This window comes from Mobula birostris, chromosome 19, assembly GCF_030028105.1.
Source record: "Mobula birostris isolate sMobBir1 chromosome 19, sMobBir1.hap1, whole genome shotgun sequence".
Lineage (NCBI taxonomy): Eukaryota > Metazoa > Chordata > Chondrichthyes > Myliobatiformes > Myliobatidae > Mobula > Mobula birostris.
Genome location: NC_092388.1, coordinates 19,530,699 through 19,550,786, shown reverse-complemented (window position 1 = coordinate 19,550,786; position 20,088 = coordinate 19,530,699). Strand labels below are relative to the sequence as shown.

Here is a 20,088-nt window from a genome sequence, read left to right as displayed (position 1 = left end):
TTAAGAGGCTCTTGGATAGGCAAATGGATCTTAGAAAAATAGAGGACTATGGGTAACCCTACGTAATTTCTAAAGTAAGTATATGTTTGGCACAGCATTATAGGCCGAAGAGCCTGTATTGTGCTGTAGGTTTTCTATGTTTGTGACATCAGGCTTCTCAGGAAATAGATGTGACCCTGGTCCTTCTTGTACACAGCCTGTGTGTTGGTGCTTCATGCAAGTTTGTCATCCAGGTGCACCCCAAGATACATGTAGGTCCTCGTCACATCCACATCCTATTCATTAATAGTAACAGGGAGCAGTGCAGGCTTAGTCTTCCTAAAGACCATTACCATCTTCTTTGTCTTACTGATGTATATCTATACTAATTTTATTTTCTAGCATCGTAGCCTTCTTTGCCATGGTGATTTAACTACACATCTAAAGAGCTAAGTTTTGTGAGAGCACCTGTCTTCACTGTTCCATCAAGCAGTGTGTTCCAGGTTCCAATCCTTTGATTAAACAAAAATGTTCTATAACTCTCCTTTTTTATAGGCATCCGTTAGTCTCGTGAGACCATGGATTTGCGCCTTGGAAGGTTTCCAGGGCACAGGCCTGGGCAAGGTTATATGGAAGACTGGCAGTTGCCCATGCTACGAGTCTCCCCTCTCCACGTCACCAATGTTGTCCAAGGGAAGGGCACTGGGGCTGATACAGCTAGGCACCAGTGTCATCGCAGAGCAATGTCTGGTTAAGTGCCTTGCTCAAGGACACAACACGCCGTCTCAGCTGAACTAGTGACCTTCAGGCCACTAGACCAACACCTTAACCACTTGGCCACGTGCCTAACTCTTCTACTTCATACCTTAAACCCACGTCCTTTGGTTATATTCAGCTCTGCTGAGGGGGGAAAATACATTATGAACCTTATCTACATCCCCTCATAGTTTTGTATACTTAAATTAGATTTCTCCTCAGCCTGCTCGACTTCAAGGAAACCAAACCCAATTTCTCTTCATTACTGAAATACTCTACCTCAGCCAACATCCTGGTGAAATGTCTCTGCACTCTCTCCAATGACAACCAGAACTGCGTACAGTACTCCAGCAATGCCTAATCAAGGTTTTACCTACTTGTACCATAACTTCACTGCTCTTATATTCCAAACACAGGCAACTGAAGATAGTATCCTGTATACTTTCTTCACTACCTTATCTACCTGAGCTGCTCCCTTCAGGGATTCTTGCACACTTACACCAAAGGTGCTCTATTCTTCAGTACTTCCTATAGTTCTACCATTCACTGTGTATATCATATTTCTTCCCAAAGGTATAACCTCATTTTTTTGGGGGATTAATTTGCCATTTTTCAGAAACATCACTCCATAGCAAAAGACTACCTTATTATCAATTTTCATGTCAATTGTAAACTTGATCAAACTTCCTGCATTCATATTCAGGTTGCTAATGTATATAACAAACAGTATGGGTTCAAGCTCCAATTCGTTATAAACCTGACTGGCGGTAAGTATCTAATCACAGAAACTACTCTGGATCAGCACCTTCTGCCTCCTATGACCTTGCCAATTTGAGATCAAAATTGCCTTGGTCACTTGAGCCCTTACCATTTGAACCAAGTTTGTCAACATTTAGAAATTTTCAGAAATCCATGTAAATTACATGAAGTGCACTACAATACATATGCTCAGCCCGCTGCTATTACACTGCTGATGCATGACAGTGTCGCAGGATTCAGCTCAAACCGTGTCATCAAGTTTGCAGATGGCACAACAGTGGTGGGTCTTATCAACAATGATGATGAGATCAAGTACAGAGAAACTGGAGCAGCTGGTGAATTGGTATGAGAAGAACAACCTAAGTCTGAGCGTGGAGAAGACCAAAGAAATCATTGTGGACTTCAGGAAGGTATAGATGAGCCATTCCCCTCAGTGAATATATGGCTCTTTCATAGAGAAAGGTAAGTGCACCAAGTTTCTGGGAATCCACATCACGAAGGATCTCACCCTGGTCCCTTAATATCACCTCCCTGAACAAGAAGGCACAGCAGGATTGCCACTTCTTAAGGACATTGAGGCAAGCGAGGTCCCCCCCGCCACCATCCTACCCCTCCCATCTTACCTGCATTTTATAGAAGCACCATTGAGAACGTCTTAACAAGTTGCATCTCCTTCTGATATGGGTGCAGCCAAGCATCAAACTGGAAGTCCCTACAAATGACTGTGAGACTTGCTGAGAGGATCCTAGGGGTTCCCCTACCAGTAATCAGAGACATCTATCAGGAGCGCTGCATACGTAGGGCCCTTGGCATTATTAAGGATCCCACCATCCATCCAGCATCCTCATTGACTTTCTACCAGCAGGCAGGAGACTCCGATGTACAAAAATGAGAATGGTCAGGATGGGGAAGTTTCTTTCCTCAGGCCATTAGGTTTCTGAACTCCCTGCTGCATTGCATTCAAAGTGTCACTGGTTAATCTGTTCTGTACCTTACAGTACAATATTTAATTTATGTACTTTAGTTGTTTATTTATGTGTAATCTATCTGTAGAGTTTATCCTTAATTTCATCATATAATGTGGTTTGTGTGTGTTATGTGTTTACACCTGGGTTATGCTTTACACTCTGGTTCGGAGAAATGTTTCATTTGATAGTATTCATGTATACACTTAAATGACAGTAAACTTGACTTGATTTAATTACTTTTTCAAAAAACTCAGCCAAGTTAATCACGCAGAAACTCCCCTTAACAAAAGCAATCTTAACCAATCACTGCCACAAGAAATCATATTAATCCTGAGGGCATATATTTTAAATAATTTTTCCATCACTGATATTAGTTTCTCTGATCTTTAACTGTCTGGCTGATCTCTGCTGCCCTACTTGAATAAAAGTATCACATCTGCTAGTCACCAGTCATCTTGTAGTGATAGATTTGTAACAATTTCCTTCCTTGTCTCCCACAGCTGCCCAAGATTCATTTAACCAGGACCAAGTTTACTAAAATATATACTAATTTGTTTTCAATGCTAATTTATTCTAAAATTCTATGGTATCGCTCCATGAATTCTCTAATTACAATATCCATAGTGAATCATTCATTTAAAAACTCACCAGCTTTCTCCAGCTGCACACAGGTTATCACTTTGAACCCTACCCTTTCCCTGGTTAACCTCTTATCATTGATATATAAATAAAATGATTTCGGACTTTCCTTAATCTTTCCTGCTCGTGCTACGTTATACCTTTCCTCACCCTTTCAACTACACGTTTAAGAATTTCCACACCCAGCACAAAAACACATTTTATATTCCTGTAGAGCCTCTCGGTTTTCTGTTCTCCATACCTGCCAGAAACCTTTTCTTCTCCAACTCTGATATCCTTTGACTGGTTCATCCAAAAGGTCCTTGGACTTATTAGGCATACTTACACCATTATGGGAACACGTTGGGCCTGAACATTCACTATTTCATTTCTGAATGACTCCCACTGGTTGCATGTAGACTTACCTGCAATTTGCTGCTCACACTGCTCCTGCTGCCAGGCCCCATATTAACAATTCCCACAATTCAGGACCTCAGAAACACTGGACTCTATAATTGCAGTGTTAAACATTAAATTAGTATTGCTTATTGATGAGATAATTCTCTTATTGGGCATACTTTCAGCAGACTAGCACATACAGGCCTTAACATCACCTAGAAGACATTCAGTCCAAATCACTCTCTAACAGTGCAGATGTGGACTTCATAGGGCTACAGCCAACCTGGATCAAGGTAGGAATTTCACCAAATTATTCAGGTGTGAGGATAGTGAGAGAGGTACATATGGATGCCCCAGCAATATGAATTAATTACCTGCTACTTGGCTATTGATCTACCTGTGAACATGTAAAAACAACAGCACCCATCTACACCTCAGTCTCAGCCAATCAACTGCTGTAAACTTAGATCAATGTTTTGTTAACTGCAGGTTGAATACCCCTTATCCGAGATGCTTGCAGCCATAAGTGTTTTAGATTTCTTTGGATTTTGGAATATATGATACATTGGAATTGCCATTATTCCTGACTCTGAATTTAATATACCTCTGGTAAGCAGTCTTGGTCTTACATTTGTTCATCACACATGTAGTTGACAGTAGAAATTATTATACAACAATATGATGAAAATATAATGTGTTCAGGGTAACAAAAGCAACTCATCAGCTTCAGGAGAATACCTGAATCAACTGTTGAAAAACAACAAAGGCAGGCTTTCAGTCTCCATCTACAATGCCCTGCTTTGATTAAAAGGCTACAGTACACTGTATTTGTATTTTAACTTTTTTTTAAAGAAGGTCTTATGTAAGGTATAAAAACAATCCGCATAGTAGACTTGTTCTGGTGTTGATTTTCATCAGCAACGATCTTGACCAAGTCATCAATGATTTCTCTCCTGCTTCGTAATCAGCAGATCCTTTATCACCACAAAATCTTTAAACTTGTGCAACCAGCCTGCTGAATATTCACAATTACCTTCAGATTTCAGTTCATCGTGACAGGTCCTTGCTTGTTTCATGATCAGTATACCATTAAGTGGCAAATGTTCACTCAGATGCTGATGAATCCACTCTTTCAGTATATGACTAAAATCATAATTTTTTGCTTTATGCAACATTTTTCTATTTTTTGTTAACTTCTGTTTATTACGTATGTGAAGTCACTTCTCAGAAACCCGCGCATCGCCTGGAAACCTTTCCAGTGCCTTATGGAAATTTTCATTTGTGATGTTATGTCAGCGCTGAAAAAATTTCTGGACTTTGGGATGGGGGTACTCAACCTGTATTAACTTTTAGGGCATGCTCCCGGCCAACATTCCACTCTTTGTAAACTTCAGGTCAACAGATGCAGTAGTTCTGTCGTTTTTTTCCCCTTGCTTACAGTGAAAACCTTGTTTTCAGATTGAACTAAATCATTTCAAAATTAATCAGCAATTCTATTGCATTAGAGTTAACTTTTCTGGTATAAGAAGATGGCTCAACATCTCTAGAGTAATGATGGAAGCTGATAAATGTTTGCCTTGCCAGTAATGCCCATGTTCTAGAAATAAATAAAGAAAAACAGCAGATGGAAGTGCAAAATGATAAAGCTCACAGAAATTGTAACTCACTGGAGAATTTAGAACACACAGCATTTCAGGCAGCATTTGCACAGAGAGAAAAATCAGTTAATATTATAGGACATTGAACTTTCATCAGTTATTTAACTGTCAAAATAGACAAGGGAAGCATCCACTATGACATTCAAAACAGATGACAAAGAAATACATTTATTTCACTCTTATTCCATTTAAATTAACAGAACAAATTACCAACAGCAAACATGACCAATGCTGTATTTAGTAAACTTTTGAATTCAAAAATAAAGACCAGCCTCTCAATTACTTTTGAGAAATTGACATTCTGGATGTCCTATGTCCAATGCCCTATATTTCTGAAAGGGAGAAAATAAATGTCCAGACTAACCTCTGGCAGCTCCAGGACAGTGCCATTACAGTGTGTGTGACATCCGGCTGAGAGACCACCGGTGGGAACAAAACACCATTACCTTGAGAAGGTAGATAGCAGATCCTCTAGCACTTGGTGGAAGTGAGATCATACTGTTGCCATCACCATCCTCATCCTCACAGAGTGGACAGGATTGCAACAATGTGCACCTGGCTAACACTAAGCAGAGGTATGATGTAGGTCACTGCAGCATACTGGCTCCAAGTAACCACTGCTTCTGCCATCATGGAAACTGAAAACTCCTCCATCATCTTCTGCACCCCACCTTGGAGGAGACCATTTTTCACCCCCTGGCACGGTCAAATTCCAGACTCTCTCCTGAAAGTGAGGAGAAAACCTAGTGGATGATTTCTGTCTCTCGTCGCTCATACAGGCTTTCTGCCTTGTTGGAAAATGTGCTTAAGCATGTTATTTTGCAACTGCTTCAGCCTTTTCAAGTAGGCAGTCTAAATTGAATAACATCTGAAGAAGTACTTGTGTGACACACCCTCTGAAGAATTGCCCATTTACTGGTTTCCCCAGCATCAGGGCTACCTGGATCTCAGTAGGACCGCCTGGACTGTATACATCCATGCTACCTTCAACAGAGATGTCATCTGAGCAAGTGCATGGAACTGTTCAGTGTAGTCTCCTCCTCTAGGACATGGAATGGGGATTTGTAGGCTTGATGGCAAATCCTGGGGTAATCTTAATCCATCCTTGTCAATTGGAAAGTGGTAAGGACTTCCATGCCAGTTGACAAAGATGCCAGGAGTATGGTGAATAATGGAACAGATCTCAGTTTCTATGAGAGCTCAAGTGGTAGATCTTCTCAATCCATGTGCTGCATTTAACCTCTGAGTGAGAGGATGACACAGGTAAGAGGGGCACCTAGAATAGATGAAGTATTCTTAAAACAACACAATACTGAAGGGTTGCAGGGGAAAGAGGGATCCAAAACGCAGGTTAGTTAAAAACATTGTCATCCACCATAAACTTGGATTTATGTGGCACTCCATGTCGCACTTGAACCCATGATTATCAACATCTGCTCCTCTAGTTCAAAAGGGCTTCCTTCCCAACTCGATCTGCTGATGATATTATAACTTATCCTAGAAGACAGATGAGAAAAGTTACTACAGTGTTTGTGTTTTTAGGCGATGGCGTATTTTTGCCTGAGGGGAAAATGCAGCAACGGTGTTAAGTGTTCTGATCTGGTATTGGCAGATGTTTTTTGAGATCTACTGTAATATCAACTGATATTGATGGAGCTGTTAAATGAGGCAGCGGTCAGTTCAGAAGTCATCAATCTGAAATTGCACACTGTGGTCTGGGACCCAATGATGTAATCCAGCAGGTGTCAGTCCTTCCAACAGAGGCCTTGTCAAAAGATATTGAGCTTGTACATCTGATGAAGCAGAGTTGGAATGCACATTTCCAGCACAGGGTATGGCATAGAAAACAGTGTTCCAGAGGCACTCAGAGACAGGCTCACAGCTAAAAGCCTATTCAGTACAGATATTAAAGGGAAGGAGAACTTCTGGGCTACTGTACATTATCACTGTAATTCTGAAGCCTCACAATTGATTTCATAAAGACTTAACATTAAGGTGTAATTTCTTTCAAAACCACCAAGTGGCAGTCATGTTTTCCATTACATTGTGAGCATGACATCATCAAGATAGAATAATCTTGGCCCAATACATTCAATATCAAAGGTTGAGCATCAGTGTCATATTAATTTTGATATAATCAGACAGTGTTAGTGTGGATGCACTGCCTTATGTGGAGGCACAGTGTGAAACTGGACTGACCCTGACATTCCTTGATTTCAGCCTGGGTAGCAGTGCTAAGTGCAAAGATAGTGTACAATCCTTCCAGCCCAAATAGGTTAAAAGCAGTCCTGATCCTACAAATTGGGTAATGGTTGGATTGGCTGACACTGACATCACCGCATTTCACCATCCCATAATGGGCAACCAAGAAAGCTCTTGTTAGTTTACAAGTCTCTTAAAAGTATGAGATTTTATGACAAATGAAACTGAGACTGCACCTTCAAGCACCAAATTTCAAGTGGACAAAGTATGTAACTGTGCCATATTGACAAAAGGAAGGTTTAAACTATTTTGGCAGTGGCACCCAAGGAGAGAACAAGCTGACATAACACTTACTATAAATGAAAATCTTCCCAAGATAAATAGGGAGGATGGCTGTAAATGATAACATTGTCTTTTGCTATAAGATACCCAGGTCCAAATGATCAGGGAGAATGTCCCAATATTTGAAGTAACTTTGCACTAAGCACAATGTAAAGGAGGCTAGGGTGAGCAGAGTAGCATGGGGGAGTATCAGTCTGTGCACAACTGACATGGTACCTGAGAAGTTGGGGATAGAAGTTGCAAAGACATGAAACAAGGGGGAGATAGAAATCATTACTGGGCTGAAAATAAAGAGGCCTGAACTAATAAATAATCTTGAACACCAGAGTTCAAATTCTACCATGGCAGTATGAGGATCTGAGTTCATTTAACAAAACAACTGGAAATGTAGAACACCTTATACAAATATTGTTGGATTGTTGTAGAAATCCGTGCTAGTTTACTACCATCCTTCACAGAAGATGCAAGTAATTTCAAATGCAGTGCTGTTTCCAAATTAGCTCATATTATTTTCTTCAAAAATTCTCCATTGGATGCTTTAAAGTTCAAAACTGGAAGCACTGGCACTTCCACATAAGCATTGAGAGGCTCTGCACAATTCTGTTATACATACACTTTGTACCATTCTTTTTCACTGGCTCTATTAATAACTCAGTTCCTTGAAAACCGGTGCCACAGGTGGATAGGGTTAATCCATTAATAACTCTTGTCTGTAATAAAGTAGAAGGGATGGACAAACTGATGCAGGAAAAATTATATAAAAAAAACAAATTGCAAACGTTTAATTGTAACGGATGGCAGAGAAAAATATTTACAACACATTCAGCAAAACAATCAATACTGTACAAAAGAAATATACATGCAAAGTAGACTTAAAACGATGAAGAGGCTATAATGCATTTATAAAAATGTGAAGTTTTTGTGTCAAGACATCCAGTTTTGAATTCTTGTTTTCTTTCACATGCAGATTTGTTTCATTTCAGTACAAGTTTATGTTTCACATAAATATATTACATAGTTAAAATACTTTGTTTGGTGCATAGTTTGCATTCCACAACAACCAAGTTGTGACGCAACTCCTCACAATCAGATAAAAAGGGCAACTCGCTAAAGAAATGAAATGACTGTATAGTTTGCAGTACGAAGTACGTGTTTTTAATATTTATTACAGATACAACAGAAATCTTCATAAATAGAGTTGCATAAAATGTTAAAGCCACAACATTGCACATGATATGAATTAAAACATAAAATACAATGAGTGCATTTACAGTACATATTCCCCCTTAACTGCTCTGCAATCTGAATGGCAGGTGCAATTCCACAATCCCCCTCCAGAAATAAAAAGAGCGTCTACGGCTTGGCTCAGGGGGAGGGTTCTAGAATAGCAAACCAGCATTAAAAATACAGACTGAAGGCAAATAACGGTCTCTATACAAGTAAGGCTTATGCATAATCAGAGCAACAGAATTTGTTTCTATCATATGCAAAAGATCCATGGTTAAAGTTGCAGCAGTAAAAACCTGGGCCGTATCTGGCCAAATGCATGGAATTATAATTTAGATACATCAGTGAAGCCACTGGGTAGTTTATGACAATTAAAATCAAACAGTTTCTGGGAGCCCACTTAATATTCAGTGGCAAACTTCATTAAAATCAGTGATTGGGGAAATAAATGAAAGGAAAAGTTCATTGCTGGCTAAATTGTAATCAAAATTTAAGTTTTCAGACTTTTTTGTGAAATATAACAATTATGATTTGTTCTTTACATTTTCCAAGATGATGTGTGAAAAATATTTTCCAGCTATTGGAAAAGAATACTGTCAAAATAATGAGAATCCAGCTGGTTGTGTAGAGCTTAAATGGTCCTCTCCACCAGCTTTATATGTTGCATTGGTGGCACTGAATTCCAAGTACTGTCTATGCAAGATTTCTTGGTATGCAATTCCACACAATGACACATGAATATAGCAGCCTATTTTCAGTCAGTTTTATAAATGAATCAACAGCTGACTGGCTGAAGACACTGTTTCCTACTTTATTGGCAGGTGAAAGAGAATGAGCAAAAAAATCTCCTTTTTAGGGTCACACTCTTGGCAAGAGTCTGCTTTGCAAAAAGTTCTTTATGCTACAAACTGGCCGAACATCATTCTGATGTTTGCGCCGCTCAATGAATGAAGTCAGTCTTGATGTGTTTAGTGTTTCGGTATTTCTCTTGATACCTGACTGCAACCAAGGCTCCTGTAGACACACTGCAGCCGAGGGTCGTTTGTTTGGATCTCCCTGCAGTAAGAAACAAACATAATCTTTGGCAGCTTGACTGACCCCTCTGAAGTAATCATCAGGGAAGCTGAAGTCCAACCGGCAAATGTTCAAACATGTTTCTTCCACACTCTCATCCAAAAAAGGAGACACTCCGCTAAGAAGGACGTAGGTAAGTACCCCAACACTCCATATATCTGATGTGAGACAGGCAGAATTTCCTAAAATAATTTCTGGAGCTGCAAATTCAGGGTTTCCCAGCAACTGGTGAATGTAGTATGTTGTAGTTAGCTGCACGGTATCCCCAAAGTCAGCAAGCTTGATGAGTGGCTTGGCCCTACTCAGGTCCACGAGCACATTTTCTGGCTTTAAATGGTAAAAATGTATAGCTAATTAGTGACAGAAAAGATCATTGCACATTTGAAAAATAAACCAGTAAACTAATCTTTCATTATTAACTAACAAAATATTGTTTAAATTTCAAACTAAGATGCAACATTAGTGACTAACTGTATCAGTAACGACACAGAAATGTGAACTTTGATCAACTATAAGGATGAGTTGATGTCACAGACCTTTATATCCAGGTGAGCTATTCTGCAATTATGTAGATACTGTACTGCTTCCAGAGCCTCTCTGAGATATGATGCCACCTTCTCTTCAGTTAGATTTCCCCACTCTATTATATAGTTGAGAAGACAACCTTGGTCTGCTCTGAAAATTACATAGTCAATTTTAATAAAACCAATTTTGTAACTATAGTGAGAGAAAAAAGATGAAAATAAATTAATCACATTTCATTCCTTCTTTTAACGATTAGTATGCATTGATTCTGAGGCAGCAACTGATATCATCTCACACTACCATTTTTTCTTGATCTTGGTCTAACCGTAAAATGTGCATGGTCTCTAAGGTGATGCACTTTTAACTTTTCTCTTGCTTCCTTTTGTCTTGTGTATGATTGCTTCATGGTTTGCTCAAAGTTGTAAATGCTAAGAATGCAGTTTTGATTTAAACAACCATCTCATTGTAAAGGATGCCAGAGGAAAGCATGACCATAGCATGATTGAATTTCAAACTCAGTGTGAGAGTGAGAAAACTGTGTTGGAAACTAGTGTTTAAAACCTAAATAAGGCAATTACAATGGTACGAGAACACAGCATATGTCAAGATGCTGGAGGAACTATGTGGATCAGCACCACCGAGTTGACGAAACTGGGAAAATGAGGACAAGGATGGTTAAAATATATATTAGAGCCAGATAACAGCTGTTTAATGCGAAATGTCAGAAATCTGAACAAAGGTATATGCAGGCAAGGAATGATCATCCTTGGCTTTACGAAAGAAATTAAATATGGTATCAAAATAAATAGGAAAAACAGACAATGGTGCAAAGAACAGTAGAAGGCAATAAGATTAGGAGCTTTGTAAAAACCAGCAAAGGATATTGAAAAATATTATCAAGTAAAAGTTCAAGAATGTGAGTTAACTAGCAAATAACATAAAAGTAGACTGTAACAGCTTCCATAGGTATATCGAGCGAGTAAGCAAAATATACATTGGTTCCCATAAATGAGGCAGGGGAGTTAGTAATGGGAAATCAAGAAATATCAGAGATCTTATCTTGGTCTGATCTTCACGTTTGATGACACTACAAATATCCAATAATGATACATAATTAAAGGACCATAGAGAGGTAGGAGCTGAAAGCACAGATTATCACTTGGGGGAGAGGGGAACAACCTCTGGACCTGACAGCTTGCATGCTAAGATATTAAAGGAAATGGCAGCAGAGATAGTTTATGAGACAGCTGCAATGCACTAAAATTCCTTGAATTCTTGAGAGGTCCCAAAGGACTAAAAAAAATCATGAATTTAACTCGAAGATAAGACAGAGGAAAAAGCAAACACAAAGTCTATTAGCTTAACATCTTTCATTGGGGAAGTGCTGAAGCCTTAGAAGGTAATAGCAGCAAATCATAAACACAAGAGATTTAGCAGATGCTGGAAATCCAGAGCACCACACATAAAATGCTGGAGCTCAGCAGGTCAGGTAGCATCTATGGAAATGAATAAACAGTCCATGTTTCAGGCTGAGACCCTTCTTCAGGACTGGTAATAGCAAGCCATTTACAGAATCATAAGATAGTTAACCTGAATTTATTAAATACAAACACTGTTTGACAAGCATTAGTGTTCTTTGACAATATAACAAAATAGATTGATTAGTGGGAATAAGTAGATTTAGTGTAATTGGATTTCCAGAAGACATCTGATGATGTACCATATAAATGGTTACCACACAAAAGCACAAAGGCTTGGAGATGTTATATTGGTTTGCAAATGTGAGTGGTAACTGACAGAGACAGAGTCAGGATAAGATAGTAATTTTCCAGGGTAGCAAAGCACAAAGATCAGTGCTGGGGCCTCAACTATTAGCTACAGAATCTGTATTGTGGACTGAGTGTACTGTAGCCCAATATACTGATGATAGAAAAATGAACAATTCATCAAGTTGTGAGGACACAAAGTACCTACAAAGGGGCACTGACAGATTAAATGCGAGGGCAAAAAGTTTGTAGATGGAGTATATGTCATTCAAAAGAAGCGAGATGGCAAATTCTGAGGTACATGGTAATCTGGAGATTCAAGTGCATGAAACACAAAAATCAATTTGCACTAAATAAAAGTGAAGAATCCAACTGCAAATGCTAAAAATCAGAATTAAAAAATAAAAAAAAATGCTGTTTTGACAAAAGATATTGAACCTGAAACTTTAAGGTAGCATACAGGTGCAGGAAGCAGTTATGAAGGTGAATGCAACATTGACATTTATTGCAAGGCGTCTGGAGTATTAAAGGTGCTTTGATGCAACCTTACAGGGTGCTGGCAAAACTACACCTGGAGTGCTGCAACACACACAAAGTACTGGAAAAGAATACAGTTGACATTCCAGTTAAGAATCTTCACCTGGAGTACTGCACATAGTTTGTCTCCATAATTGAAGGAAGGATACTTTTGTATTGGAGGCAATATAGAAAGGTTCATTAAGTTGATTCAGTTGACAGGTGAAGTTGAGTAGATTAAGCATTTACTCATTGGAGTATAGATCATAATACATGTAAGGTTCTTAGGGAGATTAACATGATGGACGCTGAGAGGCTGTTCTCCCTCGTGCGGCTATCTAGAAATAAGCAGCCCACAGCTTTGAAATGAAAGGTATCCCATTTCATTATGAATCCTTGTAATTCTCTACCCCAGAGAGTCAAGGAGTGATGAGTGTATTCAAATGGGAGAATGACATAGATGTGGACAACGTGAAAGTCAAGGGCCATGGGGAAACTGCAGGAAACTGCCAGCTGGATCAACCATAATTTTATTAAATGATGGGGGCAAGCTTGAGTGGCCAACAGGCACTATTCCTGCTCCTTATAGTCTTCTGGTAATTTCCGTTAGCTCGACATGTTGCTACGCATGACTGAAAGTGAATTCATGGAAATACCTTGCATGTAATTATATTGCAAACAATGCATTTTACAAGAGAAAATGCCCTGCTTTTATTAGGAAAAGATGTGATTTCTTTCATACATTCTCTGCATTCACTCTTAAAAGGATTCTTTTTTTATGACAACTGAATTTCTTTGCTGTTAAACTTTCTGTTTTGAGCCTTTTCATAGTCTGACCCTGATTCACTCATGATGCACTTTTGGAACCACTAATATTGAGCTATAACAATTTAAAACACATAACAGATCTACTTTACTAACCAAGGTATTATACATTATTCCTACTAAATTACTAAGCATTTAATTCATACCGAGCAAAAAATCAGAGTATCAATTAACATATAATACTTTGATGTCCAATTTTTAACATATGAATACTGCACTTTAACAAAACCAGCACTATAAAATATCTTCTACCGCAGCCAAAAACTAGCCCACAGTTTATGTTAAATCCTGTGAATAATCATGAATTCTTAAAAAGTAATTGACAGCTCTATTACAAATTTTAATGCATAAGACCATAATTTATCAAATTCCAACACTCCTTTTCAGTTCTTAACTAATCGTCAGTCATCCCATGTGAAATATTAAAATATATTTCCATTGTGTCTTCCACGATGTTCAGAATACTGCACAGATTCCCTCCAGCAGCATATTCAAGTTGTTTTTTTTAAAACCACTCTTTGGGTACACAATCATTCAAAATTTTCCACCATTTTGTTTCTCCTGATCAAAAGAAGTGGAGAACTGTAAGACGAGTAGTCTTTGTTGCAATGCAGTGAAATCCATTTGATAATTTGTGCATGACCTGGTCCTACAAGCAACTTTAAAGAATGATATAATAAAAACACAATTGTATTAATAAATTATCATTCACTTCCACTGAAACATGCAGACTTGTGTACCCAGAAATAACACCATCAGAAATAACTTTTTTAGTAATTAGAAATACTATTGTTCTTTACTGGCTTACCCAAAAGTGTTGAGAAAATATGTCAGGATGACTAATTGAAGGCACTGAATGACTTGGGAGAAGATCAGCTATAGTTCATCAGAGGGATAACTAGGATGCAGGGACATTATAATGGGTAAATTTGACATCCGCTTCCTGAAGATGAAAATAATCAGGTTGATATGATCAGGGATTTAAAATCACTGAGTGGATGCATTGCTCTCCTGCATGAATCATGATAAGGGTAAAATTGTCAGAAAATTTAAGTAAATCCAGGAAATAAACTATCAGTCAAACAGTTGTGGGACGCAAAATATTCTGCTCTGGAATCAGCTGAGGTGGCTAAAAAGGGAAGTAACTGCATGGGAATTGAGTTTGTGAATTGATTAGAGAAAATGCAGAAGAACAGGAATTAAAAGATAAGGGAAAGTTTTGATAAACTAATGGTAAATTTTGTCATTTTAATTCTAAAAGCATTTAGAAAACTTAGGATTTGCTTACTGAATAGATTATTAACAAAAATAATTAAGTTATTCACAGTTCACAGTTATATACAAGTGCTTGACTTGGGCCATGTTTACTTGTCCACAGTAACCAGAGAAGGTTATTGTTGATATAAAATAGAGCATTTCCTTCCACAAACTTGCACACAGTAAAGATGGAGGTTGTGGACATAATTTCATCTCAATAATTCAATTGTTACAGAAACTGGGTTCATACTATGTAATTTGTATGACAGAGTTACAGTAGTTTTGCAGTTAGTTCAGTTACTGCACATGGGATGATAATATAGACATTTATGTCATTCCATTTAAAACATCTAAAGATAATGAAATTTTGTAATTAATTAACACTGCAAGGATGCTTTCCTTGAGTAATTATGTACTTTTTTTGCTTGCAAAACAGTGATATTTAAGCTAGAAAATCAAAGAAAAACTGCAGATGATTGAAATCTGAATGTTGGAAACACTCAGTAGATCAGACAGCGTCTGTGGGGAGAGAAAGAGTTACACTTTCAGGTTGAGGACACTTCTTCAAAAGTGGAAAGGAGAGAAAACAAGTTGGTTGTAAGTTGCAGACAGGGTGGGGGAGGAAAAGGAGATCATATTCAGTAGAGTTCAGTCAGGATTACCATGGTGATAAACTGCTGATCAAACCATCTGGTTGATGGATTGCAAGCCCAGTTGGAGAGAGTAAAAAATATAGCTGTAGAAGTGGGAAGTTCTCAGCGTAACAGGCAGAATGAATGGGAGAGAAAACTAAGTAAATGCTACAGATAAAAAACTTTATATCAGAAATATTAGAGAATGGCACAGTAGCATAGCAATTAGTTTTACACTATAGTATTACAGTGGCAGTGACCTGGGTTCAATCCCATCACTGTCTGCAAGGAGTATGCACGTTTCCCCCATGATACCATGTAAGTTACCTCCGGGTGCTCTGGCTTCCTCTCACATTCCACAGGTTAGTAGCTTGATTGGTCACATTGCTATAATTGGGTGGTATGGCCTCACTGGGCCAAAAGGGCCTGCTACCGTGCTATATCTCTAAATACTGTAAATAAAGAATTGGCTTGTCTGATACAAACAGAGAAGGTTACAGGGAATTGTTTAATTTGATATTGACTCCGCATGTCCATAACATGGCTGTTGAAGGTGCTGTTCCTCAAGTTTACAGTGGGCCTTCATGGAAGTGCAAGAAGCTGCAGAGTAGGAATGGGATCAGAAATAGAGCGAAAAGCAACAGGAAGTTCACTCCCTAGTGATTGAACAAAGGTCCTGAATGGTGAGAAGGATGACACACAGAAAAAGCAGGGTTGCCAGGAGAAAGGGAGCAGTTGGTTGCGATGGAAGTGACTGACTGCATATTTTTATTGTATCCGTGCAGAATGAAATGCTGACACTTCTACGGGTCAGCTTATTCTAGTGGCAATCTGAAAATTATCCATTGGCTGATTTTGCCCAGGTGCTCCACTGAACTGCGGGAAATCTCAATTCTAGGCAGTTTCTAGAGTAGGTTACATGGTCGGCAAAGCATTGTGGGCCAAAGGGCCTGTAATGTGCTGTAGATTCTCTATGTTTTGCTGTTAATACCAAAGCTATCTTTCTGGAAAATAGCCGTGGTATAAATCTAAAATATAAAAAACATCTTGAGATGTTTGAGGTTGCACAGGAAGTATTGTGTTTACCATTGGTCACAGTGCTCTACGAAAGATGCTATTATTGCTGGAAAAAGATCCAATTTTTGAGGAGATTACCAGAACATGAGGGTAGAGGTAAGGCAGGCTAGGACTTTATTCCTTGGAGCAGAGCAGAATGGTGACTTTACAGAGTTGCTTAAAATCATGAGGGGCATTGACAGGGTGTATACAGTATTATTATTCCAGAACTGGAGGGCATAGGTTTCAGATGAGAGGGGAATGATTCAGAAGGAATGAGAGGGCACATTTTTAACACAAAAGGTGGTGGGTATCTGTAATGAACTGCCAGAAGAAGTGGTTGAGGCTGGAAAAATAACATTTAAAAGATATTTGAACAGGATCAAGAGGTGCTGCAGATCTTCAGCAACACTCACACACAATGCTGGAGGAACTCAGCATCAATGGAGGGAGATAAACAGTTGACGTTTCGGGCTGAGACCCTTCATCTTGGATACAGTCTGACCTGATGAGTTCCTACAGCATTTTCCCTGTGTCTTTGGGACAGGTACATGGTAAGGCTGTAAGGGATACAGGTCAAACACAGGGAAATAGGACTATCTTAGACAGCCCCATTTTAATGTGTTGGGCCTAAAGTGCTGCTTTCATGCTGTATAACTTCACATATCTCCCTTTTTATTTTGTTGAGAAGCTGCTAAAATCAAAGCAGCGTGTGATTTTAACAACCTCTCAATGAGAAAAAGGAGGGCAATAAAAAAATTAAGAATCTGCAATGTCTCAATTCATTTTTTTAGTATCCTTCCAATTAGAATTGTTAGTAGTCAACATGTTTTTACCAGATTAAATGTGCTATATTGTTATCAAAAGAGATTAGCAGTGTTCTTCTAAATGTTTCTCTTTCAGACATCTATTCATCTCTAAACTTAAAATTATGATACCGGTCATAATGTTCAATTTTATGAAAGAAAATCTTACTAATTATCTGTAGAAGCCACTTTCCTTTTAAACAATGCAGATGAGATACATCAAGCATGTTAGCACAGAAGTTCCATCTCACTATTCATTAAACCCTAGAATCAAAACAAGTCATGATATTCCAGTCTAGTTAAATTATTTGACCTTGGCATCATTTGATGTATTGCAACACCGCCAATATGTGCATATGAATGTTTGCTCATTACCCTTTTTTTGAACAGAAAGCAAATTTTGCCTTAAAGTTGGTAGCATAGTTTCAATTAATATTGATGTATTTAAAAACTATATCAAACATTAATCCATCCTTGGTAATCTGTAATCTTCAACAAAATAGCATCTACCACTTTATTAAAGTAGAAAATTACATGGAATCATAAAATGCTTAACAAAAAAAGGATAAAATTTCCATGATCTTGTTTTCTTGCATATGCTTTCTTTTCTTTCAGTAGTTGCTCTTAAGAGTTTGCTGAGGCACCATAGAGCATACTGCACCATCTATAAAATCTGTTTTCCAGCAGATTCAGTGCGAAACTTCGACTGTTTACCCTTTTCCCTAGTTGCTGTCTGGCCTGTTGAGTTCCTTCAGCATTTTGTGTGTGTTGCACTGATTTCTAGCTTCTACAGATTTTCTCTTGTTTGTGATTCATCACAGAGATGTTATCAACTTAGGATGAGAAAATATATGAATAATATTATACCTAGTAAGCTAAACTAATGATGATCTGAGAAAAATACAGAACTAAATCAAATACCCTTCAATGAATATCTCAAAACACTGTGAATACATGCAGTATCATTCATTTTTCACGAGCATAAAGTTATCTTAAAAATCGATTAACTAAAGATTGTGTTGTGTTCACATTATAGAAAGAATTCCTTAAAGGTCTGAAATTCTCTGGTATGCCAATATGGTTTGCTAAATCTTTATTAAAGAACTGGAAATAGTCTTTCGGCACAGTATTTCACAGAAAGTCAGAGAAAGTGGAATCTCCTTCAGAATTACAATGTTGTGAAGCTGGCAATATAGTCTGATAAACTGTCTCTCCTGCTTCTAAATAAAATAATGAACAAAGGTACAAGAAGATTATGATAACCACTTACAGTTCTAGTATGACTATATAACTGGATGAAGTTTCATAGACATCCAGAAGACTAATGAGTTGGGGATGCTGAAGGCTCTGCATGATTCCAAGTTCATGAATAACCTGGTCCCGTTTCATCATTTTTTTGTTGATGAACTTCGCAGCCACCTCCTCTTTCGTTCCTTTTTGGTCGCATCTTTTAACCACAGAAAATCTTCCTCTAAAGTAAAAAGAGTATTTTAGTTGTCTTCTGTATAGCACCAGGTTTACGTTCTTGAACCAACTGGTACAACTCTAATCATTACTTCAGTTTCACAAGACTATGGCCACTTTGCACCATCATGGCCTTCGTTTATTTTTTTGTTCTAAATGTATTCTTTCTTTTTAAAATGTGTATAATTTAGCTTTAATTAATGGTTTTCTTGTGAATATTTTCTTTTCGATGCTATGTGCCTGTGATGCTGCTGTTTTTTTTAATTAAAGTTTATACAATTGAAAACTGTGCCTTTCTAATATTCCACTACATGGTTATTCAATAATACACCTGGTCATGTAATCAACCAATTCTCTGAACTCAGAGAAATGCTTGATTACAGTTCTCCAAGTTTTAAGAATACTGAACCTTTAAAAAATTATTTGTGAAATTAAAGAACCTGACTATATCTAAGAGTAAAGACAAGAGATAGTTCATTGCAAAACTTATAAATAACATTAAAGTCTCTAGAATTATCCATTTCCAAATTTAATCTAATTTATCTGAATTACTTATTTTAAATGTAAATGAAAAATTCTTACAAGTGTAGTATTTTCTCTAACATTATTTCAACAGCATGTCTGTTACTCTCTTTTTATAATATTGCTCCATAGTAATTAACCTCAATTTTCCAAACATGCTCCAATCTGTTTCCATATTAATAGGTTCATTGCCCTGTGACACAAAATTCACAGGATACCAGAGTAACATCACTGCTATTAATTCAAATATAAAGAAACAAACATCTATTTCCCCATGAGTAAGGATAACAGCATTTTGGAGAATATTTTACCACTGATGAACATGCCTCTTCTCTTCTGTGCAGTTCTAACTTCTATAAACTTCTGGCTTGCTGTAAACTGGAGCATTTTCTCTTGGAGAAAAGTGGAATTACAAATCTAAATAATCCTACAGGTTTTTCATAATTCACTGCTCCAGCTTTGTCTGTTGCACTTGGTGATTTTGATGTAGCATGCTCTACATTGGAGGGACCAAGATTAAACCAGACCTTTTTATGAAGCACCTGTGTTCTGTCCACTATGGCTTCCAGCTCCATATCATTATAACTCTCCCCCAACATTTCACATATCAACATGCCTATCCTCAGCCTTTTTCACCGAGACCAAAAACAAATTGGAAGAAAAGCACCTCATATTCCACCCAGGTAGCCTTCAACCCAATGTAAGCCTTGTCTCCTGCTCCACCAAGGCTCTTCCTC

General features: G+C 38.0%; 1 protein-coding gene across 3 annotated transcripts in view; it reads right to left on the bottom strand.

Annotated features, from left to right (window-relative positions):
* Positions 1-8,460: 8,460 nt before the first annotated feature.
* LOC140212458 (triple functional domain protein) overlaps positions 8,461-20,088 on the bottom strand; it is a 341,882-nt gene continuing 330,254 nt past the window's right edge. For all 3 annotated transcript variants that reach the window (XM_072283275.1, XM_072283276.1, XM_072283277.1), the window contains 3 exons: positions 18,636-18,836; positions 10,519-10,657; positions 8,461-10,309 (listed from right to left, as the gene is read on the bottom strand). In XM_072283275.1, the coding sequence (XP_072139376.1) occupies positions 9,767-10,309; positions 10,519-10,657; positions 18,636-18,836 (883 nt within the window). In that variant the 3' untranslated portion in view covers positions 8,461-9,766. The remainder of the gene's footprint in view (positions 10,310-10,518; positions 10,658-18,635; positions 18,837-20,088) is intronic.